We start from the raw sequence: 14,788 nt of genomic DNA on the forward strand, positions 1-14,788 counted from the left end.
CCATAAGTTTGAGAGGGAATGAGGGGTACATGTGGGGCAGGGGGCTAAGGAAAGCTAAAGAGAGGAATGATATACTTATAATTAAAAATAAAAGTAGGGGCTGGAGAGATGGCTCAGAGGTTAAGGGCACTGACTGCTCTTCCAGAGGTCACGAGTTCAATTCCCAGCAACCACATGATGGCCCACAGCCATCTAAAATGTGATCTGGTGCCTCTTCTGGCCTGCAGGTGTATGTGCAGGCAGAACACTGTGTACATAATAATAAATAAATAAATAAAATAAAAATAAAAATAAAAGTAAATATGAAAAACAGCAGAGTTACCATTTACCTCCGTGTATTCATCAAAAGTATGCTCTTCTTCCTGGAAAGTCTCTATCATCTTCATTGCACTCCCATCAAGGAGCCAGTTATAGTTTTCAACTGAAAATTAATGTTCTAATTAAAATCTGAATAACATTTCAATATAGTAAAATGTTTAAATCTATTAACATCCACCCCTCAAACCAAACAAAGAAATGCAAGTTTTTCAGGTCTGACCCAAGACTACTGAACCTATGCTTCCACTTAGTTCTGCCTCTTTTATAACAGGATCAGAAAACCAGGCATCTGACCAAATTCTACCTAAAAAATGATAAAAATATAGTTCATGCGTACCATATATATACATATATATATTATAATTATAACAGTATCAGACTGAATTCTAGCTAAAAAAAAAATAGAATGAGGAAAATACAGTTCTTGCGTACCGTATGTATCATAATGTGCTTTTGCACCCTCTAAGTTCTGGTACACTGCTGTCTTGAGTGTATTAAGAGCCCACTGGAGCACATGTTCTGGAAGTTCTGTGTCAAGATTGACTGCAGTTCCTGACAGCCAAGACGGTACTGTTTGGATATTCTAACAGAAATAAAACCAGAAGTAAATGTAATAAATAGTTAAATGAACTGATCTATAGTATTTTCTTTAAATGTCTATGGTCCAAGAAAAGGAAATTCAATGAAAAGTAATAATATAATAGTAAATAGTTTGTAATTCGGTATAAAACCTTAAGCTGGAGCTGAGCTTGAAAACTTAATGAGTGTCTAAATCTCAGCAATTTCTCTTTGGAGGCTAAAACAGGAGCACTCCAATTCCACGGTAGTCTGGGCTACAAAGTAACGTCATGTTTCAAAATGTAAAAACTCAAGGACAAAACTACAACCACAAAAAAACCTAAACCACCTTAAGTTTATTTAGTTTTCTATGATTTAACAGATATTTATTATCTACATCGAGGTAATAATAATAAAAAGCAATAGAAGGAGGAAATATGAGTTAGATATTGCTTTGATTTTTGTTTCTTTGTTTGTTGAGACAGGGTTTCTCTGTGTAGCCTTGGCTGTCCTGGACTCACTTTGTAGACCAGGCTGGCCTCGAACTCACAGGGATCCACCTGCCTCTGCCTCCTGAGTGCTGGGATTAAAGGGGTGGGCCACCATGCTCTGCTTGTTTGTTTGTTTTTGAGACAGAGTTTCTCTATGTATCCTTGGCTGTCTCGGAATTCTCTTTGAAGTCCAAGCTGGCCTCAAATGCACAGATCTGCCTGCCTCTGCCTCACAAGTGCTAGGATTAAAAGTGTGTGCCATCAGGCCTTGGATTTTTCTAAGACATTCACAAATCAGTAGCAAGAAGATACACACAAAAGTATTCGTTCAGAGCAATGAGAAAAGATCAAAAGAAGGAAAACATCTCCAATTAGCCGATGTTTTCAAAGAAAAAAAAAAAACAACTTAAAATAACTGGGAAGAGAATAAAAGGCCATAATAGTTATGTTTATACACAGCACAGTGAGATTCAATTCAAATTCTGAAATAGAACAGTATAAAAACACATAATGGTTAATATTGAAGTAATACCTGCAGAGTGTCAGATATTCGTTCTATCAAACCCAAAACAATATCTTCCAAATCTTGAAAGGTGGGATAAAATTCCATTTTATCTTCATCAAATGTCAATTCCATCTTAAATATTGGAAGCCTGTCTTGGTAATTTGGATCAAAGAGTTTTACAAATTCTTGTACAGTTCTCCATAAGAGATCTTTTACCTAAATGGTATCAGAAATTACTATTATTTCAGAAAGTATAAATTCAACCTTTACTTAATTACGTAAACTCTATAAACTGTCTTACTCCTGGATTCATAACTTTTCTTTTTGTTTGCTTTGTTTTGTTTTTTGAGACAGGGTTTCTCCGTGTAGCCCTTTCTGTCCTGGACTCACTATGTAGACAGACCAGGCTGGCCTCAAACTCACAAAGATCTGCCTGCCTCTGCCTCCAGAGTTCTGGGATTAAAGGCGTGTGCCACCACGCCCAGCTTCATGACCATTCTTAAGAAATCTCTAAACAATAAATAGGAAGCCAGACAGTCGTGGCACACACCTTTAATCTCATCACTCTGGAGACAGAGGCAGGCAGATCTCCAAGTTCAAGGCCAGCCTGGTCTCCAGAGTTCCAGGGACAGTTAGGGTGACATAGAGAAACCCTGTCTTAGGAAAAAAAATTTTTTTAAATAATAAATAGAACAATATGTGAGAACCAAATTTTGTAATAGAATATCAGCACTCTACAAATGGCAGTGCCAAATTTCCACATTTATTAGAAAGTTTGTCCCTGGTACATAAAACATTTCAAAAGACCAAACAACATGGAGAAGGCGCACACCTGAAGGCAGAGTGGACAATGACCTGACACTAGACACAGCTCCTACAGCCACAAGAGCCAATTGTCAAATAATCACAAATTTGAGGAGTTGTAAACTTTCAGAAGCTTAAATTCCACATGTTGAAGATACGTATACTGCAAAAATCAGTACACAGAACTCAGGGTACTTTTCCTTCTGGGGAGCCAGATTTCCAGCACACTGCTAAGTGAAGGCATGAGTAGAACCATGGTAACCTTGAAATATGTACCATGTTTCTAAGTAGGAAAAGCACATTCTCACCTAGAATCAACTGTTGGCTATTTAGGACAGAAGACATGCATAGATCTGAGCAATGCCTTCAAACTGTGTTTCATCTTTTCTTTCCAAATAACCATAATCCTTAGGAGAGTACTGGGAGGAGGAAAGGAAACTAAATACTAGTTACTGTGTTAGATACACTTAAGTTAAAGAAAAAAGGTAGAATCCACAGACCTTGGAACTCTTCACTGAAAAGGAATGATTTCATCAAAACTAATTTTCTAGAGTTGTATGTCTAAAGTAGTAGATATTTAAAGGCTCCATAAAAACAACTGTATAATATTAATGTTCTCTGTATGTTTATCGTCTCAAGATGATCAAAAACACTTTGAAATAAACCTTTCATGAGAATTCAGTGCAATAAAAATAACCATCTTAAAATTTAATCAAAAATAGATTTACTAGGCTAGTCATTTTGTTACATACTGCAGTAAAACTAGAGACAACTGGCTGGCAGGCGTTAAGCATCAGTCAGGTGATACTCACTGGCACGTCCTTCCATACTTTCTTCTTCTTGCTGTATTTTTACTTCCTTATGAATGTATTTAGAGGTAGTAGAAACAGAGTCCTCACGCACAACACATCAACACAATCATTGAGCTATATGACCAGTTTCCTTCTCACTTTAGGTTGCTTTAGAAAATAAGTATTTTTTATACTTTTATTTAAATAAAATTATTATAGAATATTTTACTTTTTACATTTATGTGTGTAAATACAAGCATGTTGATGACATGGTACATGTATGTGCCATGGTACTCGCGTGAAGGTCAGAGGACAATGGTTTGGGAGCCGGTTCTTGTCTTTCACCTCGCTGAGGCAGGGCCTCTCTTGCTTCTCTTGCTGCACCGGCTGTGTGAGCAATTCCGTCTCTCGTGCTCATCTTGCAGCAGGCTTACAGATGCATGCCATTGCATTCTGTTTTTTACATGGGTTCTAGAAAGAGACACTGGGTTGTTGTGTGCCCAGCTCTTTTACCTACTGAGCCATTTCTATGGCCTTCCTTAATTTGTTTTTTCAAAAGTTGCTTAGCACGGTGGCTGGAGAGATGGCTCAGAAGTTAAGAGCGCTGGCTGCTTTTCCGAGAGGTCCAGCGTTCAATTCACAGCAGCCACATTGTCTCGTGACATCTATTAATGAGATCTGGTGCCCTCTTCTGTCCTGCAGGCACACGTGCAGGTAGAACATTGTATACGTAATAAATAAATCTTTTTCTAAAATTGCTTAGCATTATGCTTAAATAGATTTTATTTAAAATACTGAATTTTAAGTGTTATCATTCAAAATACAAATACAGCACATGTACCTGATTGGACATAAGTATGGAAACACAGTTATAAAAGGAATCCAATTTTTCAGGCTTAATGCCTTCCAGTGCCTCCTTCTTAGTAAAGAGATTTATAACCTTTGGATACCATGTATTCATTATCTTCTCTTCTGATTTTTTAGCTTGAATTGATAGATCATTTCTTAGTGCTTCACAATCAATTGGGCCTTTGGCTCTATTGATGAACAAAAGAAAATAATTCAGACAAACGACAGAGTGGTCCTGATATACAATTGTTGAAACAGACAAGATATAATTTAAAGTTCTAAAACATAAAAGTTTTAGAGAGTTGTAAGTCAGTTTTTAAATTATATAATAAAATGTCAAACAAGGAGTCACTCTACTTTTAAGTTTTAATTAATACATATAAAAGTTTACCTAATTCCTGTTAAGTCCAGCAAAATTATATCAGCAAATGTTGTATAACCAAGCTCCAGTAATAATTTCATAGTTGGATGAACAATGTGCAAATTAGATAACATTTGACTTCTTGCTTGCACAAAGCTGGAATGCCAAGGGTTGGAATAATCTAGTCCTCTGGAAAAGCAAAACACTATATTAAACATGATTGAAACAACATGGAGCAAGTTTTGAGAAGTTAATACTAAAGTAAAAAGCTGGGATTTGGAGTAGGGAATTGTGGCCAGGAATGGAAGTCTGAGTATACACACTCAATTTTTGAAAGTACACGTTATCTTCAGAGGAGAGAGATATTCTGTATCTGAAGCAGATTTGTGGCACTACCCTGTATGTCCTATTAACTTTTACTTTGCTCTAGCTCAGCTTTCCAAAATACAGAAGGAAGAACAGTCAGTGTTAGGTTTATAGAAATATCTTTGTGGCGTAAGTTGAGATTTGTTTTTTTGGTTTGTTATTATTATTCTATCAATTTTCATGTAGCTTAGGGTAACCTCAAACTCACTACGTAGCTAAGGCTGGCTTTGAACTCCTAATTCTCCTGCCTTCATATCCTGAGACCTAGGATTACAGGTGTAAGACACCTTACAACATACATCAGGTGAGATGAAGTATTTTTCATATAGGTCCTTCTACTAATGTAAGTAGAACCAGATGATTAATGTTGAGAATATCTTTGGAGATTTTCTTAAAAAAATATTTGAACTTCATGATTGTAGACTTGAATATAAATTCAGTTCATTTTTAAATATAAAGCTAGATAATATAGTGTTTTTAAAAACAGTTTACTCACACAGGAGATTCAGGCAAAGGGCCCTGTTCATCTTCAAGCCATTTGATTGGAGGCTTCACAAGAACGCTCTGTACTAAAATACACATATATGTTAATATTTTCAGATAATCCTTCCAAGAGCTATTATCTAAGTTAGATTTTTAAGTACAAGGAAAAAACCTCCCTTTCTTGCATATAATCAAGCTATTAGCATTATTTTGATCATCCTTTGGAGGTGAATTCAGATACAGGAACACTCTCAAGTCTTCATCCTTTGTATTCTATTGAAAGATCATTGGCATGACCACTTAAGAAACTCATTCTAGCCGGGCAGTGGTGGCTCACGCCTGTAATCCCAGCACTTGGGAGGCGGAGGCAGGTGGATTGCTGTGAGTTTGAGGCCGGCCTGGTCTACAAAGTGAGTCCAAGACAGCCAAGGCTACACAGAGAAACCCTGTCTTCCAAAAATAAAAAATAAAGAAACTCATTCTAAGACAGCCACCAGGAGTTAGGGGAAGGGAGCTTGGGGAGTTGTTGGTAAAAGGTTAGAGAATTTCATCTAGCTAGGAGGAATAAGAAGAGAACTATTGTATAATATTGTGAAGATAGTAAAAAAAAAATACGTTGTTTATAAGTACTTAATAGTACTTTTAAGCACTTTCAGCACATGCAGGAAGTAATACATGTTAATTGGATCACCTTAGACATTATATAATTTAAAGCATATTGTATATGATATATATATATATATAGTTTTGCCAATTAAAGAAGAAAAATCAGAGCCTAGCATGGTGGCTCATATCTGTAAACTCAGTATTCAAGAGACTGAGGCAAGAGGATTATCATGACCTTGAGGCCAATGGAGGGTACATAATAAATTTCCAGGTTAGGCTGGGATGTAAAGTGTTACTCTGTATCAAAAGCAAAATCAACAATATTCCAATAAGAACTGCAAAGATTAAAAAGCACTGATAGCCACTCTTGTCTAGGAAATAAGTCTAGGATAGCCAAAGCTAACCAAAGAAACCCTGTCTCAAAAACAAAACAAAACAAAAAGCCAACCAAACAAACAAACAAAATAAATTTCCATTTATGACATTATTTCTTTTTTAAAAGATTTATTTGTTTTATACATTTTATTTAATTTTCATTTATGTGCATTGGTGTGAGGGTGTCAGATCTTGGAGTTACAGACAGTTGAGCTGTCATGTGGGTGCTGGGAATTGAACCCGGGTCCTTTGGAAAAGCAGTCAGTACTCTTAACCACTGAGCCATCTCTCCAGCCCCAAGATTTGTTTGTTTTATAAATATGAGTACTCTGTCTTTATGCACACTAAAAAGCATTAATATTACCAGGTATGGTGGTGCATGCCTTTAATCCCAGCACTTGGGGGGCAGAAGTGGGCAGATCAATGTGAGTTCAAGGTCAACATGGTCTACAAAGTGAGTCCAGGATAGCCAAGGCTACACAGAGAGACCCCGTCTTGAAAAAAAATTAATATTTTCTAACAATTATAAAAAAATAGGATAGCTATAACCATAATGACAAAATGAGAAATCAAACAGCAATAAATATTAGCTAATAAATACAAAAAGCACCCTTAAATTACAAAGTTTTTGGATTGTAGACTCAGAATAAAACTATAGATAGAAATCAGATTGAAATACATGCATTTTAAATATATAATGTTCAATATTCATTTTATTTCTACTACTCTGTTTTCTTTGGTTGTTTTGTTTGTTTGTTTGTTTGTTTTGTTTTGTTTTTCTAGATAGGGTTTCTCTGTGTAGCCATGGCTGCCCTGGAACTTGCTTTATAGACTAGGCTGGCTTCGAACTCAAAGATCTGCCTGCCTCTGTCTCCCTGGGTGCTGGGAATAAACTAGTGCACCACCACCACGCCAGGCTTGTTTTGCTTTTGTGAGACATGGTCTCATGTAGCCCAGGCTGGTCTCAAACTCACTAGGCAGCTCAGGGTGACCTTGAGCTCTTCCCCCTCCCAGGGCTGGCATTACAGCAGTGTGCCAAAAGCCCAGCTTCCTTCTACTTCTGATTCTCTCATTGGGCAGAGGTAAAAGAAGTTCGGTGTGTGTCAAATGTTACTTCTTACCCAAATATCTTTTCATGCTTTTTTCGAAGTCAATTGACACCTCATTTATGAGACTTCCAAGCAGCTCTTCTCTTTTTCTCCCTTCCTTTAAGTGCTCAGGTATCAGCATTAGCATGTGGTCCAGCCACTCCGGCTGGATAGGTGCTATGGGGCTGCTCTCCACACACTGCCTCATGTAGATGTAGTTCAACTTGGGAGCATTAGAAGGATAAGCAAGGTGGTCAGAACAATAGAGCACTTCAGTCTAGCACCTACATTCTATTTCCTAATTTCTTCAGAATAAAAAATATTCTAAAACACACACACACACACACACACACACACACACACACACACACACACACTCTTCTATAAATAAATAAATGTGATGTTATTTTTAATTAGGTAAATAAACCAAAAATCTTGATTAGTAAAAAGAGGTTCTTCCATAGTAGTCTAGTTCATAAAAAGGTTATAAATTCAGTCTTCTATCCTCAAAAGTCTTAATGTACTTAGAAAATTTACAGCCCCATCTGCAAACATGCTTCATAATTTCCTCTTATATGTAAGCAGCTCCAAAAGTGTCTAGTTCTTTTATTAATAACTTAGTTTTACCTGCTGTCATGTTTCTACCAACCGTTTCACAGGCCCACGATGTTACGCGTGCAGAGCCTCTAAAAGAGCCTCTACCTCCTGGCTAGTACATAATGACTCTCAATCAGTATGTGTTAGGTGAAAACAAACATTATCAGAATAATTAATTATTATACAACTGTACAAGAGAGATTCATTTCTTTTATAACTGCCATCCTGAATATTTTCCAATAGTTTGGAATAAGAACTAAATTATTTATACAGATAATCCTCAAATAATGGATGGCAATACAATGCAACTCTTGAAGACCTCTTTTGTTGTCCACAATATGTTTGCTCCTTTGGGTAAAGAAATACAAATCTATTTAGACTTCTTTCCTGGAGGAGGTGTGGTAGTAGTCTTAGAAAAATACTTTGAAATAATTATTTTGAGCATTTTCAAGACAAGAAAGTCCAACTCACTCCTTTTTTCTTAATGGCACTGGTCATCTGTCAAAAATAAAAACAAAAGACAAACAAGAATGAAATTTAAAACATTTTAATTAAATAAATCTTAAATTTAAAGATCAGTTCTAACAGGGCAGTGGTAGTGTAAGCCTTTAATCCCAGCATTTGGGAGGCAAAGGCAGGTGGATCTCTGTGAGTTCCAAGCCAGACTGGTCAACAGAGCGAGTTCCAGGACAGCCAGGGCTACACAGAGAACCCTGTCTCAAAAAATAAACAAATAAACAAACAAAAGTCAGTTCTAAACTTGATGGAGGTGGAGCTCATCTTTCGACTCTCTGAGTTTGAGGCTACCTTGGTCTACAGAACAAGTTCTAGAACAGTTAAGACTACACAGAAAAACACTGTTCTAAAAGCAAAGCAAAACAAAAAACAAACAAAACAAAGTTCTACTGAGAGTCACATAAGAAATCAAGTGCTGCAGGTGTTAAGGAGAAAACTCACAGTTGGAGGGAAGTCAGGCTCTGGTAACGAAGGTACTCTCTTATCCAGGGTTTTGTCTAGACTTTTCTTAGCTCCAGAAATTCTGATAATTGTGGTTAGAAAAATGTATGAAAAATGAGCATTAATTACTAATACACTCTAAGTTGAACATCTTAAATATTTGTATTATACTAAACAAAGAAATTTTCAAGAGATCTTTAACTAACTACACTTTCTTTTCTTTTCTTTTTTTCTTTTTGTTTTTCAACACAGGGTTTCACTGTATCACCTTGGCTGTCCTGGACTCACTCTGTAGACCAGGCTGGCCTTGAACTCACAGAGATCCACCTGCCTCTGCCTCCCAAGCATAGGATTAAAGGCGTGCACCACCACACCCAGTCTCTTTTCTTTTTTTTTTTTTTTTTTAAAGAAGGAGGGGATATTGAGAGACAGCCTCACCCAGGCTGGCTTTGAATTTGCTATGTCATTGAGGCTGGTCGTCAATTCATGGCACTCCCTAGCTTCCCAGACTGAACTCCTTATGAGAAACAAATCCCAGTGGCTATTACCAATGATATCTTAAATTTTAAATTATTCAAGAATATTAAAGGAGTAATACTAAAAATAAAGTCATTTTCTAACCGGGCGTGGTTGCACACGCCTTTAATCCCAGCATTTGGGAGGCAGAGGCAGGAGGATGGCTGTGAATTCTAGGCTAGCCTGGTCTACAAAGTGAGTCCAGGACAGCCAGGGCTACAATGGAAACTCTGTCTCTAAAAACAAAACAACAAAAAAATCATTTTCAATTATAACTTACTGATAGCTTAAAATGAACTCTGATATAAACTAAGCCATCCTCTGTTCAAATGCTAACATGTCGGAGAAAGCTTTCCTTATGCCCTGTATGAAGAATACCTCCGAGGACTTCACAAAGCCTCCCGCTTTCTTTAGCTAGAATGAGACTGAAGACAAGGAAAACAAACTGGGAAGACATGGGCCACAGCCACATCGAATGAGCACCAGAAATCCTTAGGAGGCACCACAGTGCTGGTGCCATGAGAGAAGTTGAGGCAAATTAATATAACACATTTAACTCCCGTCTTTTGTTTGTTTTGTTTTTCTGCAAAGAAATACATGGAAATTCTACTTGTGTTATTATTAATATAGTACTATGGTTGGGAAACTTTGAGGCAGTATATTTTATCAAGCAGCCAGTGAAAGTGGTACAGATCTGTAAGACTCTGTCTTCAAAACAAAACAAAAAGAAAGTTTTGTCATCTATATAGCTCTGCAAGTAGTACCACTTTCATTTGTTGATTATTAAAATATCTCTAGGCCTGGAGAGATGGCTCAGCACTTAAGAGCACTGACAGCTCTTATAGAAGACTCTGGTCAATTCCCAGCACCCACATGGTAGCTTACAATTGTCTGTAACTCCAGTTCAAGGAGATCTGACACCCTCACACAGACATACATACAGGCAAAACACCAATGCACATAAAAATAAATAAATCATAAATTTTAAAAATCTCTAATAATTTTCCATCATGTTCCTATTTAGAACATTTGACCTCTTTTCCTTTGTTCCTTTCCTCTTCCTCTTGTTCCTCCTCTTCCTCCTCTTCTTCCTCCCCTTCTTCCTCCTCCTCCTCCTCCTTCTTTCCTTTTTATAGTCCTGGCTGATCTGGAACTTGATATACAGATTTGCAGGTCTTGAAGTCACAGATATCCACCTGCCTCTGCCCCTCAAGTGCTAGGATTAAAGGTGAGTGCCACCACACCTGGCTTGCTTAGAACATTTTTTAAAGATTTATTTCATTATTATGTATACAGTGCTCTGCCTGCATGTACACCTGCAGGCCAGACGAGGGCATCAGATCACATTATAGATGGCTGTGAGCCACCATGTGGTTGCCGGGAATTGAACTCAGGACCTCTGGAAGAGCAGCCAGTGCTCTTAACCAGTGAGCCACCTCTCCAGCCCTGATTAGAACATTTTAATGGCATTCACTGCTCTAAGAATACATCTTCAATTCCATATTATTGCCTATAAGACCATGAACAATCCACTCCAACCTCCTCTTCACCTTCTTCTGGTCTCAGCAGGCTTATGGTACCTTCATGAGACTGGCTCTTGTCAATTCCTATTTCATGACTTTTGTGGCTGCTATCGCTGCCCCTAGATCAACCCTCTCCTATTTGTTCAAGAAGAAGGTTTCTTCTCATTCTTTTGTCCTCCACTTAAATATTGTCTCCATAGCCTTTCCTGTGGCACTCCGGGGATAATCTTCTATTATATGATCTTATTATTTTTTTATTCATACGGGGTCCCACTAACTCAACCCAGGCTGGCCTTGAATTCGCAATCCTCTTGCTTCAGCTTTCTCTGTACTGAGGCTAAAGGCATGTGCCACCACACTGTGCTTTCTCCTTTTTTTGGGCGGGGGGGGGGGGGGCGGTTGAGACAGGGTTTCTCTGTGTTAAGCCTTGGCAGTCCTGGACTCGCTTTGTAGACCAGGCTGGCCTCGAACTCACAGCGATCCACCTGTTTCTGCCTCCTGAGTGCTGGGATTAAAGGCGTGTACCACCATGCCTGGCTAACCATGCTTTCTCTATCTTGTTTCTTCTAAATACCCATCCATCATCCAGCATAGTAGACATGGCACATGCCTTTAATCCCGACACTAGGGAAGCAGAGGCAGAAGATCTGTGAGTTCGAGGCCAGCCTAGTCAATGGAGCGAGTTCCAGGACTGCTAAGGCTACACAAAGAAACCCTGTATCAGAAAAAAAAAAAAAAAGCACCCATCATTTAAAGCAGGGGTCCTCAACCTTCCTAATGCTGTGACCCTTTAATACAGTTCCTCATGTTGTGGTGATGCCCCACCATAAGATTATTTTGTTGCTATTTCTTAACTGTAATTTCGCTAATGTTAATAATTGCAATGTAAGTATCTGTATTTTCCAATAGTCTTAGGCAACCCCTGTAAAAATGCCATTCGCTCCTCAAGGGGGTTGCAACCCACAGATTGAGAACCACTGATCTAAAGGATTACTATATTTGGGGTTTTTTTTTGTATATATTTACTGTCTTATCCTGCTTGCAAACAAACTTGTTAAATTAGTCATTTCCTATTGTTTTCTATGTTCTTCCTAGTAACAGGCACTCTGTACAACATCAGGTAATTAATATCTCCACATAAAATTATATAAATTTATAGAATGGATTAAAGCAAGGTAGAAGGAATTCAAATGTTTTCTAGACATGGTAACACACAAATTAAACCTTAATTGCAAAGCCTATCTTTAAACTTGGGAAAATATAGTATATTCCTGGAACTGTGCATAGGTCATGACTATGAGAAATGATAAAAAGCTGAAGACTAATGTTCTGAGAACTCTCGTCAATGTCTTGTGAGATAGTAAAAGAGTCCTCAGAATGAATCAGGTAAGAGGCTAGAAAGTTGGCTCAGTGGTTCAAAGTTTTGGCTGCTGCTTTTGTTTCCAGCCCTCGTGTTGGGCAGCTCACAACTGCCAGGGTAGATATGATGTCCTCTTACGGACTCCTGAGGGCATTTGCATGTACATTTGTACACACACACAGCCACACACCACACATGCCCCCCCACAAACATATACATGCGTGCATGCCTACAAATTAAATTTTTTTAAAAGAATGAAGAGGGCAAAAGATATTTAATAGCATATATAATGATACTATTTAATATTCCTAATAAATTTAGGATTAAATATAAGTCAGTAAATGATGGGATAATAAAAATATAAATCAAAGGACATTAAATGACTCCAGAGCTGTTAACTACAAAGGATAACCACCAAAATTTCAATGAGTATTTTTGATACTATGACCATCAACAGTGAAATAACATAACTTAATTCAGTTGCAAACCCACTTATAAAAGAGGCTGACCAAGAAGGGAAAGTCCTGATTCTTTCTCAAAAATCATTACAGTTACAACGTAATAGCAGACACAACAACAAGATTCTTGAGCTGCAGAAGAGACCACTTGGATACCAAGCCCACAGGTGCGAGCAAATAATTCTTTCTCTGTTTCTTAGTTCACTCACTTAAAACTATAGCAAGGAGGCGGGAAATGGCTCAGGACCTAGATTTGCCACCCACATGGCAGCTCACAACTCTAGTTCCCTCTTCTGACTTACCTGGCCTCTTGTGTACACATGCACAAAAACGTAGGCACACACACACACACACACACACACACACACACACACACACACAAAACAAGTAAATATTTTAAAATAAAAAGTTTAACAATAGTATCTTCCCTCCGGGTGTGGTGGTGCACACCTGTAATCCCAGAACTCAGGAGGCAGAGGCAGGAGGATCTTTGTGAGTGGGAGGCTGGCATGGTCTCAAAAGTGAGTCTACGAAGTAAGTCCAGGACAGCCAGGGCTCTGTTACACAGAGAAACAAACAAACAAACAAACAAACAAAAAACAAACGAGTGTCTCCCTCATGGAGGCGCTGTGAGAAGTCCTGGTAGGATGACAGGGACAACATCTAAACAAGCAGGCATTGGCTAGCGTCATGATTCTCAATTGCTTTTCTAATCGATTTGAACTTTCTTATTTTACCCACAGACAGCCTACATCGTTTTTTTTTTAATGAGTCTAGAACACTAATGATTACTTCCAAGCAACGACTACTTGCTAATATGCTACTTACACTAACTGATTAATTTTCTTCTGCTGCTCCTTTGACCTTCGGTAATTTAGCAGCTCAGTTTGTTTTGGTGTGTCAACCCCTATGCCTTTTGGAGGAGGGACAATAGGGGGCAATCTCAAGTTCAAAGCCTCCTTTTCTGCCGTAACGACATTTTTGTTAGGACTTGACATCTTGGTCTCCTAAGGATTAAAATGCTCTATACTCTGAAAAGAAAAAGTTCATACAGAAATTATTGTATAAAATCAAGCCTCAATATAGTCAGCGTCTCTTATACATGTCAGTACCATATATAAAACCACACACCTTTACTCACCAAGTATGGGAGAGGTTAAAGAGTGGCAGTTGAGAGGAGGCGGCAGGGATTCTAAACACAGCTCCACCAGCCACTTGCTAGGAAGACGTGAAGCCAGGTATCTCCCTTAGGATCTGAAATTAGGGACCTGAGTTAGGCGTGCTCGGGGAGTAGCCTTTCAGCTCTCAAGTTCCACGTCTCTCGTTTTCCCCTAGAGGCAAACCACAACAAAACCTGGTTGTTAAGAGAGGATGCCCCGCCCCTGTAGCTAGTATTTAATTAGCATTAACATTTTTTCAAAACATTATTAAATCAGTCGGGCTAACATCCTAGAAAGTGATATTATTACGGACAAAAATAGTCATACTTAAAGCAAATGTAAAACTTATGAAGGCTCAATGGTTTAACTATGGCATCAGCCACACTTGCCCCAGGATGTGGAGATTTTCTTCAGGTGCCCAAATCATAGATCTTAGAAGGAAAGGAAGAGGAAAGGCAGAGAACTGGTACCTATCTGATTCTTCTCTATTGCCGTGCAGAGACAGACAGACGAGTTTCTCCTCTGCGGGGGGGATGGCAATCCAACAGAAACAACACTGTCACCATGGAAACTGCCCTGGCTACCAGCAGGGCTGGATGGAGGTCACTAGAAGAGGCAGTAG

The 14,788-nt window shown here is 38.3% G+C and overlaps 1 protein-coding gene across 4 annotated transcripts in view; it reads right to left on the reverse strand.

Moving 5' to 3' along the window:
• DNAH12 (dynein axonemal heavy chain 12) overlaps positions 1 to 14,266 on the reverse strand; it is a 159,482-nt gene extending 145,216 nt beyond the window's left edge. For all 4 annotated transcript variants that reach the window (XM_084793926.1, XM_084793925.1, XM_084793927.1 and 1 more), the window contains exons 1-11: positions 14,148 to 14,266; positions 13,835 to 14,037; positions 9,150 to 9,231; positions 8,664 to 8,690; positions 7,629 to 7,818; positions 5,540 to 5,612; positions 4,708 to 4,866; positions 4,309 to 4,504; positions 1,900 to 2,088; positions 751 to 901; positions 330 to 421 (exon numbers count right to left, since the gene is read on the reverse strand). In XM_084793926.1, coding sequence (XP_084650052.1) covers positions 330 to 421; positions 751 to 901; positions 1,900 to 2,088; positions 4,309 to 4,504; positions 4,708 to 4,866; positions 5,540 to 5,612; positions 7,629 to 7,818; positions 8,664 to 8,690; positions 9,150 to 9,231; positions 13,835 to 14,004 — 1,329 coding nt within the window. In that variant the 5' untranslated portion in view covers positions 14,005 to 14,037; positions 14,148 to 14,266. The remainder of the gene's footprint in view (positions 1 to 329; positions 422 to 750; positions 902 to 1,899; positions 2,089 to 4,308; positions 4,505 to 4,707; positions 4,867 to 5,539; positions 5,613 to 7,628; positions 7,819 to 8,663; positions 8,691 to 9,149; positions 9,232 to 13,834; positions 14,038 to 14,147) is intronic.
• Positions 14,267 to 14,788: the final 522 nt, after the last annotated feature.

This window comes from Acomys minous (genome assembly GCF_964271855.1).
Source record: "Acomys minous genome assembly, chromosome: 9".
NCBI classification, from domain to species: Eukaryota; Metazoa; Chordata; class Mammalia; order Rodentia; family Muridae; genus Acomys; species Acomys minous.